At 33.4% G+C, this 20,832-nt stretch overlaps 1 protein-coding gene across 1 annotated transcript in view; it reads right to left on the bottom strand.

Annotated features, from left to right (window-relative positions):
- Positions 1 to 20,832, bottom strand: part of LOC124357885 (platelet-derived growth factor subunit A) — a 50,763-nt gene that overhangs the window by 4,677 nt on the left and 25,254 nt on the right. Inside the window, exons 2-6 of the mRNA XM_046809974.1 lie at positions 18,805 to 18,946; positions 8,762 to 8,800; positions 6,509 to 6,693; positions 4,513 to 4,620; positions 1,620 to 1,801 (exon numbers count right to left, since the gene is read on the bottom strand). Of these exons, the coding sequence (XP_046665930.1) occupies positions 1,620 to 1,801; positions 4,513 to 4,620; positions 6,509 to 6,693; positions 8,762 to 8,800; positions 18,805 to 18,946 (656 nt within the window). The remainder of the gene's footprint in view (positions 1 to 1,619; positions 1,802 to 4,512; positions 4,621 to 6,508; positions 6,694 to 8,761; positions 8,801 to 18,804; positions 18,947 to 20,832) is intronic.

The following is a 20,832-nucleotide window of genomic DNA, read 5'->3' as shown; positions in this document are numbered from 1 at the left end:
TGGTAGGTACAAAACCAGCCAGAAGTGAACCCTCCTGGGCAAATTAAACGTGACTTTATTGGAGGCGAAGTTAACACTACAGAGCTCTTCCACTCAATACAGTTTATCATATGAAAGAAATGTATGACTTGGAAATAATGTAATAACTAAACAAAAAAAAAACAACTCATTTTTACAAACACAAGAATGAGTTTTATGATGGTGTATGTCCAACCATGGGATTTGACTGTGGGTCTCTGAAGGCTATGATTCAGTAGGGTGACACAGTTTCTCTTTTGTTTGCCAGAAGAGGTGTAAAACTTCCTTTATGATTGTCCATCTTTCAATCTGTTCGTCAGATCTCTCAAAAATGGAATGAGCCATAGTTTTGAAAGTAAAGCATCCAACCTCAGCAAAGCCTGTACGGTGACACGTGGTGTGATGTATTCTTACTTTAAGAGTGTCATAACTTTTATAACAACTATAGATACAGGGAAGAGACCATTGGGATCAGAAAAATGTCTCTCCATTGGTTTTGGATTTTGGAGAATGAAAGGGCTGATGCTTTAGAAAACCTGAGCTTGGCGGCAAATATAACATCCGTTCTGTGGATTCCAAGATGTGAATTCTCTAGGGTTGTCTCGAGGTGGGTTCATGCTGAATATGTGAGAAATTGGAGATTGCAACAGGGTTTAGGGATGAATAGGCTGGTTCTACAGTCACATTTCTGCAGGTTAGCATCATATCTCCTCGAGTAGATTGTGTGTGGAATCTAAAATTGTTGCCTTCTCAATTGGTGGGTCTGGTCAAAGGACACTGGCATCTAATGAAACATCTTCTTAGAGTTGACGTTTTTAGGGATGATCCGCTCTGTAGGCCACGTAATGACCAGGAGGGAACTGGTGAACATCTATCGTTTGATTGCCCTGTGATATTAAAAAGCACTGCGGCATTTCAATTTTCCCAAGAGGATCTGATTGGTCATTTTCAGCTTTACCATACATTTCTGGGGAGCGCAAAACACTCCTTGAGGCTTCAGTGCATGACAATAGGCTATCCCTTAAAAAAAGAAGAAGTGTTTCAGACCACCCGTCTGAAATGACTAATGGTCAAATAGCATACTATAAAAGAGTACAGTACAGTAGTAACCGGTGAAATATACTAAATAACTAATACAAAATTCTCCAGGAATGACAGATTTAAATAAATATTACCGAAAATATATAAGTAATATACAAGTAAGTAAAATCCTTTGATAGAATTTTCTCATATGAACAAGAACGTAGCCAGGAAACATTTTTTGGGGGGGGGGGGGTCCAGACAACTGATATTTTCCCGTAGTGGACATGGAGTAAGGTCCGTTTTGTTCCTTAAAAAGTTCTTGACCGGTTTCTTTGTTGAGAACGATCTTTCAGCAGTACGTGTCAGTAATACTGAATTATTTAAATAATAATAATAATGGTTTACTAAAAAAGTAATTAAAAAATTGTATATTTAGGGGGGTCCGGACCCCTTGTATCCCTCACTGGCTACGTCCTTGCATGTGAACAAATATAAAACACAGTAAAATTGTACCACAATGAACACATTAAATTACTGCCAACATGATCAGTAAAAACTGTAAGGAAGGAAGATATTACCTGCAGGAGGATTGGTCGAGGTAAGTTCCATCCGAACATTCAACCGCATCAAGACATTCGCAGGTGCAACTTGAGGCATTCCAATGTCTGAGGCTCTCTGCATTACACTTTGCTTCTGCATCTTTGTTTGTGCAGACACACCGGCATTCCCCCTTGCGGTATTCTTGCAGAGGGCTGCAGTCCTGCAGGCATTACAATATCCCATTGGTTACATATCATAAATATAAAACTTAAAATGTGTTTTAGCACAGACTGCTTCCAACAAATCATAAAACTATTGAATTGTGTAGGCATTTTTATTCTGCACTTTTGCACACATGGGATAATTAAAAAAATGTATAAACAGTTGTTTAATACATTTTGCCATTAGTCTTGCCATTAGAAGACCCTTCCTTCCACCAGGACTTAACAATTGACCCATGCAATAGTCAATTAACTGCTACTATACTAGTGCTAGTTGAGTCATACACTGGAAATTGAAATGAGATGATACTGACAGTCCGTTGATCTTGGAGTGAATTTTTTTTAAGCTGAAACCACAGTGAGAATATTTATGGATATACCAAAAGCATATGCTAACCAATCCATACTACTTATTAAATTACAAATATCAGTTAACAGAGTTATTGTATCACATACAATACACTAAAAATGAAAGCAAGTGTTCAATGTTCAGTGTTTGTGGGAGTGCTGATGGCCGAGTGGTCTAAGACGCTGGACATTGAGTCTGAGTTAGAGATAGCGCAGGTTCGAATCCTGACCGTTGCACTTTTTATCAGTACCATCGACCTTGTACTGTATCGACTCTCTGTATAAGGCACAAAGGAGGTTGGCCTCTCCTTAAAAAAAAAAAAAAAAAAAAAAAAAAAAAAAAAAAAAAAAAAATAGTTATAATCATGTGGATATAGCAATGGAACCAAACAAGTAAGTATTTTCATTTTGCTTGGTTGGCAACATTGTCAATGTTCTAAATTCAAGTCTCGCTCGTGGTGAAACCTCGTTTTGTTTCCTATTTTGAAAATCTCTTCTCTCTCCCAAATTTTAATCCTTGGCTGACTCGTTTTCTGTTTCTCTCCATTCTTATTGTTCTTCTTCCTCACCTTTTCTGGTATCAGTGTCTGAGAAAGACATTGGTGGAAAATGTCATGTGTTGTGGCAAGACGTATGGACTACAATAGCACTGGGCTTGGTAGGTGATCATGTGCGACTCAATCCTGGTGATAAGAAAAGTAAGACAACATTTTTACAAAGTAGGCATTGTTTAAATAATTTCATCCTTTTTTTAATCTCTTGTAGGTTAGCCATTTTTCATATTTAGAAGCAGAAGGAAATCTGAAGAATCCAAGTCAAGAGAGAAAGGGAGATCCGATTCATGTTAGGATTAGGAATCCAACAATTTCTTAAACAGTCAACAGCACGGTTTTCGATCTGGACGATCTATAATTACTTCAGATATTGAGTTTATTGATTCAATAATCAATTCAGTGGATAAGGGAGAACACGTGATTGGAGTATTTCTGGACTTAACCAGAGCATTTGACAATGTATCAAATTGTAAATTAATAATTACTCTTAAAATTTTGGGTGTTATGTGAAAGGAACTTGCATAGTTCATGGTTTAGTTGCATGTAATACATTGAACTAGAGCATGTTTCAAACAGTGCTCGGTATAGTTTTAAAAAAAAAATGTCACTCAAAACTAAGAACAGTTGAGCATGGAGTCCCACAAGGATCAATATTAGGTCCACTTATTTTTCTTTATTACATAAATCAGTTGGCTGTAGTGGTGGGAGTAAGCTCTGCTGTCTGTTTATATGCTGATGACACAAATGTGGTTATCTCGATTGTAAAAGTGTCGAAAGTGTTGAGATGTCCGCTTTCATAGGTCTCTCAGTGAAGACTTCTTGATAAGTAAAACTATTTTGTTAAACTCAAGCAAATCAAATTTTATCTCTTTTTCCACAAAACAAGCTCTAAACAGGATTCAACCAAACATTTTCATTGAGGAAGAACAAATTGCTGAATGCTTTTAGCACAACATTTTTAAGATTGGTTATAGATAAAAAGTAGTTGGAATGAACATGTGGACTATGTTTTAAATACAATTTCCAGTGGTCTATATGCACTGAGACGATTGGTTAAGGTTTACAGTGTAGAATCTCTAAAATCAGTTTATTATGCTCTTATAAATTCTCACATTGTTTATGGTATAGCTATTTATGGAGCTACCACATCACATAATTTAGATGGAATTCTAGTTAAACAAAAGGAGGCTATTAGAATTATTATAAAAATGTAAAAAGAAGAGATTCAGTTAAACATATTTTAGGGAACTCCCAAATATTTACTGTCTACATTCTTTAGATATATGAAACTATAAATTACGTTATACATTTCTGCAATCTTGCCTTAACAGAAAGAAAATATAAGTATAATACATCTAATGATTCTCATCACTTGGAATTTTATAGAAAGGAAACCTCATACATGGGGGAAGAGTTTCTAAATCAATTACTGATTGAATTAAAAACTCATTAATAATTTCAAAACTAAACTTAAAGAGTACCTACTAATTAAACCTCTATATTCATTCCAAGAATTTTTTTGAAAGGGATAATATATTGGTTTAGCTCAATACATGTATATGTATTTATGTATGTATGTCTGTGTATTTGTATATGACAACTATTTATTGGCATAATATAGAATATTTTATAAGTTGATATTAGATAATTTTTTATTAACTATAATGTTCTTTATGTGACTCTATTCATTGTACATTTCGTGAATTTGTTTGTGAATAAAGAATTTCTGAATCTGAATCTTATCTTCTGCAGTTTGGGGGTCCGAGGAATAAGCCTTATGTTACTACAGTTGCATACTCTGTTCTTACCTCCTTCTTGACCTTGCAGTCACACTTGCACTTTGTATGCCTGTCCACAGTCACGATCTCCTTGCCCTTGTACTTGAGCTGGTTGTTCACTGTCTCCGTCACGATCACCTGTCACAAATAATGTTTTCTTATTATTAAGTACAAGACTCATTCATTACCTTCTGCATCTTAACGTTCAGTCAGTTAGATATTAAATACATAACCATGCATTAAGTAACATGTGTGCATGTAGTGTAGTAAGTTAAGTAACATTTAATTTTATACTGCAGTGGCGTATCTATGACTTGGCTTTGGGGGAGGGGTGAATCTGATTGAAGATCCCGCCACACCGGGGGCGAGGATATGGAATAAATTAGGTAGGCCTAATTAAAAATATAATGTTTAACTGCTAAATTAAAAAAACAAGTTGGATCTTTCTCTCCCTTAGTTACGTCACTGTATATTGTTAATTTTAATGCAATTCTAAGTGAACACTAGTTGTGCCCTATTGAATCAAGTTTGTACATTTCTACAGGTTTCACACTGGCTGGTTTTTAATGCATAGAAAATCTATTGCATTTAAAATAATAGGATAAATTTCCCAAACACCTTTAGGGTAAATTTCATCAATCACAATTCTTGGCTGTCCACTTTGTTTGTCATCATGCACATTAGTTCGGCCATTTTTAAACCTAATACACCACTGACGTTCTCCACCTTCAGTAATCACATCGTTCCCATAAACTTCACAGAATTGGTGATAAGTCTCAATTGTTTTATTGTACTTAGCCAACAAAACTGTATTTCCGACCGTACTTCACGATTCACTTGATTTTCAATTGCGTCACAAATTTTTAACTGCTATTGTAAAATAACAAGAAGTGTCAGTAACCTCTCACTAGCACGGCTGGAAAACCACTGAACAGAGAAACGCCCTGACATAAAAAAGGCCACGATAGTCCCGCCCCTAGCAGCTACAGTGCAAATGTAATCTACTTTCTTGATAACCCTCATACACATATATTTTAAACATTGGTTAGGGCTTTTAGGGGAGTCCTAATCTCCCTCATTCCTCCTCATCCTTATTTACACCACTGTAACATAAATATAAGGGTCACCTAGAGACTAGGCAGTTGGTTTGTACAACAGGTCAAAATTAAATATAGATGGAAGTAACAAATGAGGGAATTTAATAGAAAAAATATATAAAAACACAATAGAAGACTGAGAAAATTCACTTAATGGAAATCATACTAAGCAAAAAAATTTTAACATGATGGTGCATGTTCATGAAATAACAGTGAGACAGGAAAAGTGCCCATTAATATGGCAAAATAAGTTAAAGTAATCAACATTTAATTAAATAAGAAAATATGCTTTAAATATTTTCATGAAGTTAAGAATTATCATGTTGCCTTCCTAATCAATGTAGCCTAATAAATACGTATTTAGGAAAACCTTGTAAAATAAACTTTAAAGAAGGACAACCACAATCATAGAGCCATAAACACACCTTCATACAGGTAACATCACAAAACAAAAAAATCTAATTATTATGTAAATTGAACTGTTTAGTGCACTTCAAGAGGAAGCTAAGATAGTCATTATAAATGAATTTACACCTACTTCACCACCTTCACTTCTGGTCTATAATGAATAAGACCGAGCAAGACCTGCTACTGTGATTGTGCGCTGTAAGGCGTCTGCCACATTCAACGTGTTGAATCAATAAAATTACTTAATATGTGTACTTAAATAATTTAATTCTAAACTTTTTGTTTTAAAGTATAGAGCCGCAATGAAGATGTTAACTAAATGTAATATAGGTAGACAGGTACTGTACAGTACTTTGACAGGTTGTCTGCGGCAGATACAGTAGTGCACCATATAATCTATTTTCTATCCCTTTACTTCTGATACCTGATACCTTTGGTAATAAATATATTTCTATAAAAGAAATGTCAGATAAATATATTACAAAACAAAATAAAACAAAGGACTAAGTAGAAATGCGTACCTGGAAATTTAAAGTCTCAACCTCCACAGGCTGACATGACAGGAGGTGATGATTACAACATCCTCCACATTGCTCTACTCGTGTACAGGGAGGCCAGTAGTAGATCCATGGATTATCAGACAGCCGCAGACTCACGGACCGGTTCTCTGGCTTACAGCCTGCTGGCTGCGGCTTGCTCACTGCTTCTACACACACAGTTCAGCATTAGTCTCATCTCTGCAACATCTCCACACTACACCATCTGTGTACAGAGAGAAGAGTAGTAGATCCATGGATTATCAGACAGCCGCAGACTCACGGACCGGTTCTCTGGCTTACAGCCTGCTGGCTGCGGCTTGCTCACTGCTTCTACACACACAATTCAGCATTAGTCTCATCTCTGCAACATCTCCACACTACACCATCTGTGTACAGAGAGAAGAGTAGTAGATCCATTATCAGACAGCCGCAGACTCACGGACCGGTTCTCTGGCTTACAGCCTGCTGGCTGCGGCTTGCTCACTGCTTCTACACACACAGTTCAGCATTAGTCTCATCTCTGCAACATCTCCACACTACACCATCTGTGTACAGAAAGACTAGTAATAGATCCATGGATTATCAGACAGAGACAGACTCACGGACCGGTTCTCTGGCTTACAGCCTGCTGGCTGCGGCTTGCTCACTGCTTCTACACACACAGTTCAGCATTAGTCTCATCTCTGCAACATCTCCACCCTACATCATCTGTGTACAGAGAGGCAAGTTGTAGATCCATGGATTATCAGGCAGTCGCAGACTCACGGACCGGTTCTCTGGCTTACAGCCTGCTGGCTGCGGCTTGCTCACTGCTTCTACACACACAGTTCAGCATTAGTCTCATCTCTGCAACATCTCCACCCTACATCATCTGTGTACAGAGAGGCAAGTTGTAGATCCATGGATTATCAGGCAGTCGCAGACTCACGGACCGGTTCTCTGGCTTACAGCCTGCTGGCTGCGGCTTGCTCACTGCTTCTACACACACAATTCAGCATTAGTCTCATCTCTGCAACATCTCCATACTACACCATCAGTGTGCAGGGAAGCCAGTAGTAGATTCATGGGGTGTGCCATTCACCGAACACTCACAGGCTGGTCTATTAATTACAGTAGAACCCCTCATATCCGGCCTCGGTTTTACCGCACCTCGGTTTATCCGGCTACTTCCCGGAAGCCAATATCGAAATTTATTTACCACGGCTTGCAGGCGCGCAGTTGCACGCACTAGTCTCCCACGACTCTTGCGTTATTTTGGTGTATCTATTTGTTTACATTTTCCGTGTTGTCCTCAGTTGAGCTAATAGGTTAAACCTGTAAACAGTTCGTTGATTATTTCCAGTGAGGTTAGTACAGTACAGTACAATTGTTTTGTTTTGTCAAGTGCTGTGTACTGTAGGTTGGTTTATCCGGCCGAATCGTTATCCGGCCAGGGGCTTCGGTCCCGTGGTGGCCGGATATGAGGGGTTCTACTGTACATCGTTACAGTTTGCGTCTAATTAACTACAATACTGATTATATTTACTACTGCATAGTTGAACCCCTAATTGTGTTTTTACAATTTGTTTTCTCAGATAATAGTTTTACAGTGTTTTCTTTAAATTTTGTTTGTGAAAGAGAACAATTTATATTTGTTTGTATTTTTATATCTATCAACTTGTATTATAATTAGATCAGTACTTTAAAAAAGGACATTTATTTTACTAAAAGTATTCAATTCCTCCAGAATTTTTATGTCATGAGTTACTTATTAGGATACTAAACTTCCAAACTTACAAAAATATAGTTTTATTAAATGTGTAGCTTTCTTAGACATGATTAAATGGATATTATACAACATGGTGGATATTACTTCAACACAACAAATAAATTACCTTAGCTAATGGCTAATTCCTTACAACTTCTGTTAGGTCTGCTACAAGACTACCAGAACTGAAACCTACTAAATGATCGAGTTTTTGACAACGTACAATACCTTCTCTATTTAATAATTTTTGTGAATATTTTGAATAAAATCAAGCCACTTACAACATGCATTCAACACGTAACACATCTTTTAACTTGGAAATAATAAAAACATGATTTATGGATCAATTTTAAGGCTCATATATTTGACAGTTAAAACACATGAATTATTGTTTGCATATTTATGACTATGTACATGAACTGGAAATTTACCATTTCAAATATTATAATATTCTTATAAATTAAGTGAATACAAGTGAATTTACTTACTGCGTTCAAGCGGCGCATCAACCTCATCATGAAGCGTCACTGAAAACCATAACATCCATTGTTAATATTTCTTTCACAGACAATTTGGTATTCTAATGCTAATCAGATCTATTTATATCCCGATTACCTCAAGGACACGATATATATTGCTATTCAGGATACCACAAGAAACAGTGGTTCATGGAATTTCCAGCTAAAGTAGTACCTGTGACTCAGAAGTTGCTCCCAACTTTCCTGGCAGTGGCGTAGGTAGGATTTAAGTTTGGGAATCCCGAATTCCATAGAGGTTAGTTAAGGCATTCCCTTGTTCATATGAACACAGGCATACTATGTTGAACGAAAGTGGTTTAAGGAAAATTAAGTGCTGAAATAAAATGTACTAGATGGTTTGGAATAAACTATGCGTATTTTTCAATTTAGCCTCTTCTCAGGATTGTGATTTGTTTAATGCTGTGTTGCAATTCATTTATCTTTTCATAGTTGAAAGACTTAAGGAATTCAATGTAATTACAGTACAAGGTATATCTGTTACAAGCCTGGGTTGGGTTTAATAAACTTATTTAATCCATTTAGGCCTGAGATATATTGTTTCAACTTTGCATTAGTATACAAGGTTGGTTTCTGCAATATCACTAGTATTAAAATTATTAATTAAGATCTATTTACACTATTAATTACCTTTGGCTGTATTATTATTAATAAATAATACAGCCAAAGCTCCAGGCTTGCAATGATGTCTTGTACTTAGCAGGTTTTTAAGCTTAACAAAATTTTATTTTCAGTGGTTTTAAAGTGTTTCTTAGGCCTAAAATTGCGCAATTGTTTAATCCTACAGTTTCAAGGGTAGGAGCACTGTTATTAGTAATCTTCGACAATCAATTACATTTTCATAAAAATGTATCATAACCTCAGGCCTATCCCAACATTGTGCAATTATTTTGATATGAGAAAGGTTTCTTAGCAAATGACATTTGGGCAGTGGTCGTGTATGGTATGATCTTATCACTTTTTATCTGCACTGTCAAAATTGTATTCAACCGTCTCTCCCCTTAATTCTGTTTGATGAGATCCTCGTATAGGCACGGCTGATGTAGATGGGCAGAATAAGGTTAAAAAGGGATTGGATTCTCATATTTTTGTAAGTGGCTCTACAGGAAATACTTAATGTATTTCATGTATCTTTCTTCCCATCCCACACCCCTATAAGGTGCTTTACCTTTTTACTCAGTGGCGTAACTAAGAAGGTGTGGATGAGGGGGATAGCACCCTCCCAAAATCTCTAAAATACCCCCTCTTACCAATGTGGTGTGCTCTTCAATTAAATTCACACCATCCCTCAAGCAAAGACCTAGTTACATCACTATTTTACTAATCAATTTTCATGTTTGTCTGCTTTTCATTACTTTAATTTAATTTTAACACACTTAATTCTTTAGAAAACAGTTTATGTAAAAAAATATTTTATATTGTTGACTAAAATGCATTTATGTTAATACATATATTGACATCCTGAGTCCAAGGCACCCTGATGCTCTGGTGCACGTTAAAACATTTGATGTGCAATAAAATCATCGCCTGGGGTCCAGATAATTATACGATGATTACAAAGAGCTAAAATATCATTTAGTGGATAGGGAGTAATTTATGTACTAGCCTATATATATATATATATATATATATATATATATATATATATATATATACAGTAAAACCGCCAGCTGGGATCCAGAGATTTAACAGAGGGTAATCCATATCTAGAAATGTAACACATTATACTACAGTAATATAGATTTAAAACAGACAGTTATGTTGTGAAATGGTATAAAAGAAACATTGTTTGCTGAGCACGATCTTGGAAAAATTAAAATGAATCCCTTGTACAATTAACACCTTCAATGCGGCTCTACATTGAGTGATCTTGACCAGTGTCACGAGACAACTGCACTGTAAGGAGTCTCCCACAGTCAATGTGTTACATTGTTTGGAAATTAAAATGAAAGACTCAAATGAAAAATAGACTTTTTTGGAATATTAAAATATATTTATAAGAGTTTAAAGAGGGAATATGATACGTACACATTAGTCAATTAAGTTTTAAAGTTTAAAAAAGGAAATTTTGTAAGAAAATAAAATGGCTGGAAATGTTTTGTTATTAAACTAAAAATCTGAAATTATTTGGTTTCCAAGTATCGTCAATCAGTCATATCTTGTGATCAGCTTCAAATGTCTTGGAAAAGTGTCAAATTGGCTGACTGTGGTTCATTGTTACAAGATTTAGTTCGCTAAATAGTTATGAAATATTAAATGACGTGGAGGAAATAAAGATGCCCGAAAGCTTTTCCATGACGGATTTCCCTCCACACCCTGATCACAAAAGAGGAAAATCAAGAAATGAATCACAATATGTATAACAAAACATAAAACGTAGGAAACAGATCCTCGGGGAAGACGATCTTTATGTATTCAGTAGCGGGGGAAATTCCCATTATGGCCGATAGCCAAAGGCGTTCCCTATAAACAGAGCTTGAGGTGAGAATAAATTAGAAAGTAATTTGTATAATGCTATGTAATTCATGTAAATCATGTTGCAGAGAATTTCACTGTGTGATTCATAATACACGATGCAGTGGTTGTTATTGAAGAGGAAATAATTATATTGATAATATCAGCAAAGAGAAACTCTTAATTGCATCATAAAATGGAAGATATAGGCTATCACAGTACAATTATATTATTGGAACTTTCTTATTTTGACCAAACCTGAGCCTGATGCAAAATTTCAAATATGTTTGAATCATCAGAAGAAAAGACGAAAATGCTAATTAATTAAAACCTTTTTGTGGGAACAAAATATTGATTACCGTACAAAGGATAATTGTTCTATCACACTTAAGTTCTTTTTGGAACATTGTAGCAAAGATTGTAAAAGATAATTTAGTTTTGGAAATAGTTTGAGTAATTATTAATGCTGTTCCAGAAAGAAAAAGAAAAATGGTGTAATGTAAGCTTTAAATTTGTAATGTAATCATTAGTGTTAATTTTAAATATTTCCTAAATGATTCTACTGTAGATTATATCTTTGTAATTGATTGATTCTGAAACCAAGAACATTTTTTCTGTACCACAAGAAAAAAAAACCACTTGCTGCAGGTATACAGTTGTATACAAAATTGCCACAACATATTGTAGGTATAATAATGATGATTTTACGTTTAAGGAAGAATTGAAACGTTACCTCATTGAAAAGGTTTTATATTCTTCTGATGATATCTTATGAAATTTCATAGGATAGTCATTGTTAATATTGTTTATTATAAATATTTTACACAAAAAATTTGATGACACCATTCAATGTATGTTTATTGTTTATACAAATTGTGAATGAAGTATGATTTGATTTAATACCTATATATTCCTGAAAAATCAGCTCTACTATTTGTGACATACAGCACTTAAATTGGAAAAGTAATAGTTGAGAAAACATTTCATTGGCAAATTCGTTTGAATATACTCAGGGAGATTATTTCACGAATTAACTGAATCAGAAACCTTGACCAGAAATAATAACACAAAAAAAATTATGGTTGCCTGTAAAGTCGGTTTTACGGGCGAAGATTTTACGTGACAACGTCTTTTTCTCGGTAGAATATTTATTGATATGAATATTATTAAATTGCACAATAGGAACAAGAAATTGAATGAAGATAAGAATTGCACAAATTTTAACTATAGAAATATATTTTGTTTACTAAAACATTGTACATAATTTGAAATTAATTAAAATTTGTTATTGTAAATGGTAAAGTTGAATAAAACATTTACTAAAATTGGAATTTGAAATTCTTGCTAAACACAGTTAAATTCTAACTCCGCGCGTGGTGATTGGTTGGTTTAGTTCGTTTGTTTGGTCGCACTGTTATGACAGGTTAGAGGTTATAATTTGTTATTTTAAATGTTTGACTAGCAATACGCGCTGTTTCTTCTCAATCGACTGAATTACGATTGATTGCAGAGTGATTTAAACTAATAATTTACTTAACACTATCAACATTTGTCAATAGTATGACATAACCTATAAACTCAGTTTCTCAACTTTTGTGTCAATCTAACAATTAATCAATCAATCATAGTTTACGATAATGAAATATCAGTGTACAATTATTTACCTTTATTGTTGTAGTTGTTGTAAATGACGAATCTAAGCACTCCACATTTTCACACGAATAAACATAGTTATCTGCTTTATCCCGTGCGGCGGACCCACAGTTATCTGCTTTATCCCGTGCGGATCCCGTGCGGCGGACCCACTGGACGGGCATCGTAACGTTACCGGGCGTTACACTTTTTCATGAGTGACTCCGAGCCGCAACCTAATTTAAGACGTTGTCACGTCAAAAATATTAATGTACTGTCTGATCTAAAATACAATTGGGGAGACATTTAAACTTTTTGTATTTACATGACCAGTTCAATTAATTTTAATAAGTGACTTAAATATCTATAGTACAGAATGTTCAAAGTTACTTTCTGGAATATTGTAGTAAAGAGATTGTAAAAAATAATTTTGTTTTTTTTTGAAATAGCTTGAGTAATTATTAAGGCTGTTCCAGAAAGTAAAATAAAAGTGGTTTTATCTTTAGTGACTGACACAGAAAATAATACTCATTTGAATAATTCTAAGAACACATTGTACTAACTATTTATTGTTTAATAAACTTATTAATTTACTTGTTAATGTAATGTAAACAGTTTTTAAAATCCTATTCTGCAACATACAGATAAGATTTCAAATAGAAATGCTATGTACTCACAGTTGGAAATCTAATTTATATCAACTCATTTTTCTATTGCATGACTATAAACCTAATAAGACCTGGATTACACCAGGGTTGAAAGGCTTCTGCAAATACAACAAATAACATCATTTCAAAGCTGTAACAAAGACCAAAAATAAGAAACTTAAAATATTTAAAAAATTCTCAAAATGTTTATTTTCAATCTGATAATCAATAATTACAGTTTTAAAATTTCAGTCTGCAACATAAACTGTTGTAAAACTTAGGAAAGATCCTCCAAACTTTCTCTAAACTTTAAGATAATTTAAATTGTAGATTAAAAAATACTTAAAATTTACAACTTATAAAGCTGTTACTAACAAATATATATATATATATATATATATATATATATATATATATATATATATATATAAATTATATATATTATAGACCTATATATATATTTATAGGTCTATGAGAGATCACGAGTTTGATCTCAGCTGTAATGGGTTTCCAAAATGTTTATTATAATAAATTAAAATGCCAGTAGCAGAGAAAGAACCCACTTTAAAAAAGAGAAGTCTCACTTGTATTAAGGGCTTTAAAGTAGAAGCTTTTATAAGACATACCACAAAACAAAACGAGAACCGTTATTATCTTAACAATAGAGCTGAGATACAGCAATGCCAACTGTTAGACAGGTGATATGCTCTTGAGCTAAATGGGCCATTACAAAAACATTAACTCTTAGAGAGAGAACTAATGAAAGATACGATAAGTTCCTCTTTACGAAAAGCCTTTTAAACATGAAATCCCTGATAAGCACTGCATTAGCAGATATCAGCAAAGTGCACTTAAAATGTTTTATAAATAATTATTGAAATCAGTAATGTAACTGCGGAGGGGATGAGGTACCCCCCTCCTCCCCCCGAAAGTCCTAGTTATACCACACTATTGGTTGGAATAAGTAAAGGTATGACACATTTTTGTAATTAAAACTATATATGTGGGATTAGTTAAAAGAGATTTAAATTTAAAATAAATCTAGAATATGGTTTCTCATATTTTACTCTTTGCAATACACCATCACTATGGTTTCTCCCAAAGCAAAAAAATAAACAGTGTTGATAATTCCTAGGTTTTGTTAAGTAAATAGTCAATCTGTAAATGCAGTAAATAGAGGGATGGTATTTGTTATATCTCAGGATTATGATCTTATACTATTCCAAATCATATAGAAGGTATTAACTGTTCTTTTAGAATTTTGTTAAGATCAAATTTATTGACGATATTGTACTAAAATAAGAGAAACCATTATAGATATAGTGAAAAAAATTGTGAATATGTGTTAAAACAATACTTCTATGAATTTTGTCTTAATTAAGACATAGTAAAAAAATAATATATTTAATACAGTAAAACTTTATTATAATATAAGTGTCTGATGGTTATAAGAAATTCCAGATCTGTATTAATATCAAAAGAATAGTTACAGTTGGATATATTAAAATTAAAAGGATTCAAAATCAACAAGTTCTAATTTTAAAGTAAGTACTTAAAAAAAAAAAAATATATATATATATATATATAATAGATTTCAGTACTTATTTAAAATGTATATATATATATATATATGTATATATATATATATATAATATATATATACTTATATATATATTATATATATATATATATATAATATAATAGATTTCAGTACTTATTTAAAATGTTATATGTACTTTAAAAACATGTAAGATTTTTCCAACCTTAAATAAAGTAAATTAATTTTGAATTAATATCCCGAGGATTAAACAAAATTAAATTTCTCATGGGGGACAATTGTAATTTTCTAATCTTAGTGTCAACATTATTGAATGTAGGAGACAACTACTCAATATACACTTAATTTTCAACCTACCAACATAAAGAAGATATTAAGACTGCAGATTTTCGTGCTACAAATGAAAATCAATGGGTTGCATCATACACTCAAGCCATGGGTATATATAAGGGGGGGTCTTAAGGCCCCCCCAAACCCAAAGAATGAAAGACAAACATTAAAATTGTATCCAGTATTTTTTTTAACTATAACACATTTGTGAGGTCTTAAAGTTCAAAAATTTTCTGATAAAGGATTCTCGAGCCCCTATTTTAAGTGGATATTTTATACTTCCTAAACCACCCAGTGTCATCCCCCATAAAATAATTCTCCATATACGCCACTGAACCGAGTTTCAAACCCAACATTAACAGCTTGAAACTGTCTGAGCAATGTGTATGTTTTAGTAATCAGCTGATTTAAACCAAACAAAAATGCTCTCATATGATTAACATTGGAAATTTGGATAGAGCCTTATTTTAGGTTGGGGTGTATTTTAAATACGCAAAAGGCCATCTGGATTGTAAAAGCTTTTGATTAATACCAAAAATAATACCTACAATAACAGAACAAAAAACCAAGAAATTCTTTTAATAATGTAAATATGATTGTACCAGAATAAAAAAAGGTTCAGTCAAGACAGAGCAAGAATGCAGAATTGGTGTCTATCAAGGAGGAAACATCTCTTCCGATTTCGTCCTTAGGCTATGAACGTTTTAGAATAAAGAAATGTGTACGGAAACAATTAAGGGACTTAGATTGTTATAAATCAAACTTAAGAACATTGCATCTCGCAATATAAAACGTAAAATAAAGGACTAAAATTTTGTAAGATATAACATTGCTCTTATGGGATTCAAATCAAGAAAGCTGCCAATACAGACAAATTTAACAAAAACTGCCATAAGAGAATGAATGTCACGTGAAGCAAAAGATGACTCAAAAAGTCAAAACCGTTAGTGCCTTATTGTTTAAATCAGAAAAGACAAGACTTGTTATGTATGAAATCACATTTTAAAACGACTGCCTTTAAATTGTATTAATTAAATATGCCTTTATATATTTTTACAATAAAATCAATAATTGTTCTTCTTCTAATTTTACGACGTACTTTACTGCGGATTCAGGATGTGAATAGCTTTCGAGTTGATAACTGCCAGAACAATCGTAATCTTGAATGACTAATTGCTGAATGAATCACAATACTACTTATGTAAACACTTTGATACCACTATCAATAATGGACGTATATGATATTGCATCAAGATAAAACCGAAATGTCAACAGCTGGTGACAAAGACACCTAATGTTAGCAAGGAAGTAGTGATTGTTTGTCACTCAAATAATACAGGCAAAACTGGCAATAATGGTCATATATGATGATATTGCATCACGATAAAACTGAATTGTCAACAGATGGTGACAAAGATACCTAGTGTTGGCAAGGAAGAAGTGATTACTTAACGAGAACGTAGCCAGAAAAAGAAATTTGGGGGATCTAGACAACTGATATTTTCCAATAGTGGATAGAGGAGTAAGGCCCCATTTTGTTCCTTAATAAGTTCTTAACCGGTTTCTTTGATGAGAACGATCTTTCAGCAGTACATGTCAGTAATGGACCTCTTGGATCCCCCTTGCTGGCTATGTCCTTCTCAATCACTATGTCATGATCATAATATATGATCAATATTGCCAGTTTTGCCTGTATTATTTAATTGAGAAGGACATAGCCAGCAAGGGGGTCCAAGAGGTCCATTACTGACATGTACTGCTGAAAGATCGTTCTCATCAAAGAAACCGGTTTAAGAACTTTTTAAGGAACAAAATGGGACCTTACTCTCTATCCACTATTGGAAAATATCAGTTGTCTAGATCCCCCAATCACCAAGTGTTGCCAAGGAAATAGTGATTATCAATTAAATAATACAGACAAAACTGCAATTAGTAAATGGAAGATATATTTATTTATTCAAACAGCCAATGCCATTTACACTTATTTTCTTTTAAGAAAAAGTTTAAAAAAATTAGAAATAATTATAAATATTCTCATACAGCTACGAGATTAACAACAAAATTTTATTTAAGCACTAACATAAATAAATTAACCCACAATCTACCAAAAATAAACCTAGATTTAATCTTGGATTATGTAACAGATTAATATTAAATCTACAAGTGGATATATGTATGAGTAAATATTAGAAAAGAAAGGTTATGATGTTGTTATAGCCACTTTTAAACCAGTTTGGTTTATAAGTGCTCTATGTATTTGTTAGTTTCGGAAGGAGTCCAATCCATTTAATATGAAATACTTCTAACAATTTTGAAAATTCAGATTTTAAAAATGGTCTCATAAAAATCAGTTTTGATGTTAAAATCCTGAGGGGATATTAAAAGTTTTAATTTTATATTTTATAACACACCAGTGACCTGTAAGTTACCGGTAGAATGGACATGTACGTAAATGTTGAAAAAAGACTCATAAAATGAATTTATATGGAATTATTTTGATTAAGGTACTAAGTTTGTTTTAATATGTCTGCTGTTGGAGATATCAGTAAGTATTCATTTTAAAATTATGTTGTAGGCATTGTAAATGGTTGTTTTCTTATGAGAACTTAACTTTGGACTTAAAATGAAATATTTCAGTACTATTTCACAAACACCTGTTCCATATATAAATTATTATGAGGTGATCCATAAAGATTTACAAGATTTTGTAAGTAACACTTCAAATATAAGATAACGGTGGTTGTGAAGTAAAACCAACAATGCCAATTAAAATTATACTGATTCCTCTATCTAAATGGCATTTGACTTACTTAGCCATTTGTTTCCAAATGAATAATTAACTTTTAATTAGGACAGTGTGGTTAGAAATAGATTGCTTTGTATCTAGTTTTGTTCTTTTATTAAATAAGATATAGAATAAAAGAGAAATTTTGAGTTATCATCGCACTTTTTTAATTGTTTCAAAAAGTTTACAACAGCTGTAATTTAGGATAACCAAAAATTGAATTTTCAATGTTGTACCTATTATTTTAAATGTTTAAGGTGCCTAATGTCACCATTTTAAGGAGTAATAACTGATTTTGAAATGCAACATAACCGTCTTCAGATGATGTTCCAATAACATCTGGCTGACACAGTGGTGGTTTAGGAGGTATGAAAATACCCTCAATAAAAGTGGTTCGGGAATCTTCTCCCGGGAAATTGTTGAGCTTTAAAACCTCATAAATGTTCTGTAGCTTAAACAAACTATTGGATACAATTTTAGTTTTTGTCTTTCAAAATTTCAGGAGGGGGGCTTGAACCCCTGAGCTCCCTCTTATATACGCCCATGCCCTATGACAGCATGAAGAAGATTATAGTCCATACCTCCGTACCTGAGTCAGGTCCGAAGCCAAGCAACGTCTGGGCTACCTTGATGATGGGAACTTCCACATCGGCCGGTGGCTTGACGAACTCACGGAATAGCTGATTTTCATCCGTGATAGTATTGAGTCTTAGAGCCAATTCCAAAGGGATCTGAAACAGTGAAGATTCTTTTGTAAGAAAATGACACAATATTCCTCCTAGCTGATAAAAATCAGTTTCACTGAAAAAATTGTAGAAGTCTGTAAGAAAAGTTGTTTTTAATTAACTTAACAATTATATCATTTACAAGCAATTGCCAGAGTTGGCATTTTAGAAAATACGTAAGCTGATGGCTACAAAGAACTATTAGAATATTTAAAAGATTTTCCATACTTTTCTTCATATGCCTTTTTTTAAAGTTTCTCTCGTGTCTAAAAAGGAAACAAATTTGTCTATGGGTCTGACTCACTGGACTGATGAGAGACTCTGAGACCTTTAAGAAGGAATAATTTCAGGAATAAATACCAGAAAGTCTTGTAGAAGTTATGGTGTTACCATAAACATCTTCACTTTGCCTCATATTTTATACTGTATGTCATAAGGCCAGATAAATAAATTGAACTTATGATCTAATGTAAATTGCTGCAACACAAGAAAACAAAATAATTCAATTATATGAGGGAGGAAAAAAGAAAAGGAGCCTAATTTATCCAAGATTTGTTAATAATGCACTCTCTTCTTCCCATTTCTTCAGAAAATGTATTTATTTATTGTCAAATAATATGATTTATAGGCCTATAAATATGACGAGATTAAAATTTTAAAAGTGATAAATTAAATATGATGCATATGAGTTGCTATCCATAAACACCAGAAATTTGGCTTGTTCTGATTATATCAGTTGTGCAATCAGATATCATAAGTTAGCAGTTAGCATAACTCAGCTGCATGTTGTAACAGCTAGTGTTACACTTCTTTGTGACTAAATCATCAAAGCGGTGATCACCAATAAATCCTATGTTGTCAACACTTTAGTAAGATACCATAATCTAACTAATAATAGTTCTAACACCTTCTACGACATTTTCTCTTCTATAAATGTGAGTTTTCTGAGAAAAAGATTGAATTTAGAATAACAAATTTTAAAGGATTGAATTCAGAATAGAAATTTAAATAACACTATTCCAAACCATTATTTCAAGGCAGTCACAGATATAAAAACTATTTTTAGGGGGCATTCTCAGGAACTAAGGAAATACTAAAGGAAAATATGGAAAATAATGTATCACAATTCAGGGGGGGGAGGTGTTTATATCCTGAGATCCTTTCCACCGCTAGGCTTTATTAGTTCACAAGCTATTTCCAGAACATAGTGAGAGCTGAAAATCAAGGATGGCTCTTGAATATTTCATCTTATTATCGTATGTTAATCGAATGTTGAGTTCAGATCCTTTTCACCTTCCGCTTATTGCAGCTTCTGAAAACCAACGCTGTCACAGACTTAACTCCTAGAATCTGGAGTCAGTGTCCATCCGAAGAGATCCAAAATGATGAGGAAGCTCAAAAAGAACTTTTTGCATAATTTCTACACCAGAGACACCTAGACTACAAAATAAATTGTACCGTCAGGTCCACAATTGAGTGCAATACAATGTTTTAGACACGATCCTAAAGCACAGCAGAGCAACCGAGTTTACTTCACGTAACGTTGATTTGGTGTGAAGGAAGGGTTGATTTATGAGAATGAAAAGGAGCTGAACTCAACATTCGCATAAATCAACCCTTCTCAACATACCAATATTAGATGTTACTTTCATGGGTGAATATGGTAAGAAAAACTGTTTTGTTTAATCAAACCCTTTTAACATTTCTCTAATGTTAGTTTGTCTTGTCCTCATTTAAAAAATATCCTATTTGTTTCATACATAACAATGACAACGAATTTACCCTTCCTGCAAACTATAAAGTACAAGTTTATTGATTTTATCCAACCCCAACTCAAATTCTAGATAAGCCACTGAATGCCAAATTAACTAAAACGTGCTTAACGTGTGCTC

The sequence above is a fragment of the Homalodisca vitripennis genome, chromosome 3 (assembly GCF_021130785.1).
Source record: "Homalodisca vitripennis isolate AUS2020 chromosome 3, UT_GWSS_2.1, whole genome shotgun sequence".
NCBI lineage: Eukaryota > Metazoa > Arthropoda > Insecta > Hemiptera > Cicadellidae > Homalodisca > Homalodisca vitripennis.
Note: the sequence above shows the minus strand (reverse complement) of the source record. Positions and strands in the feature narration are given on the sequence as shown.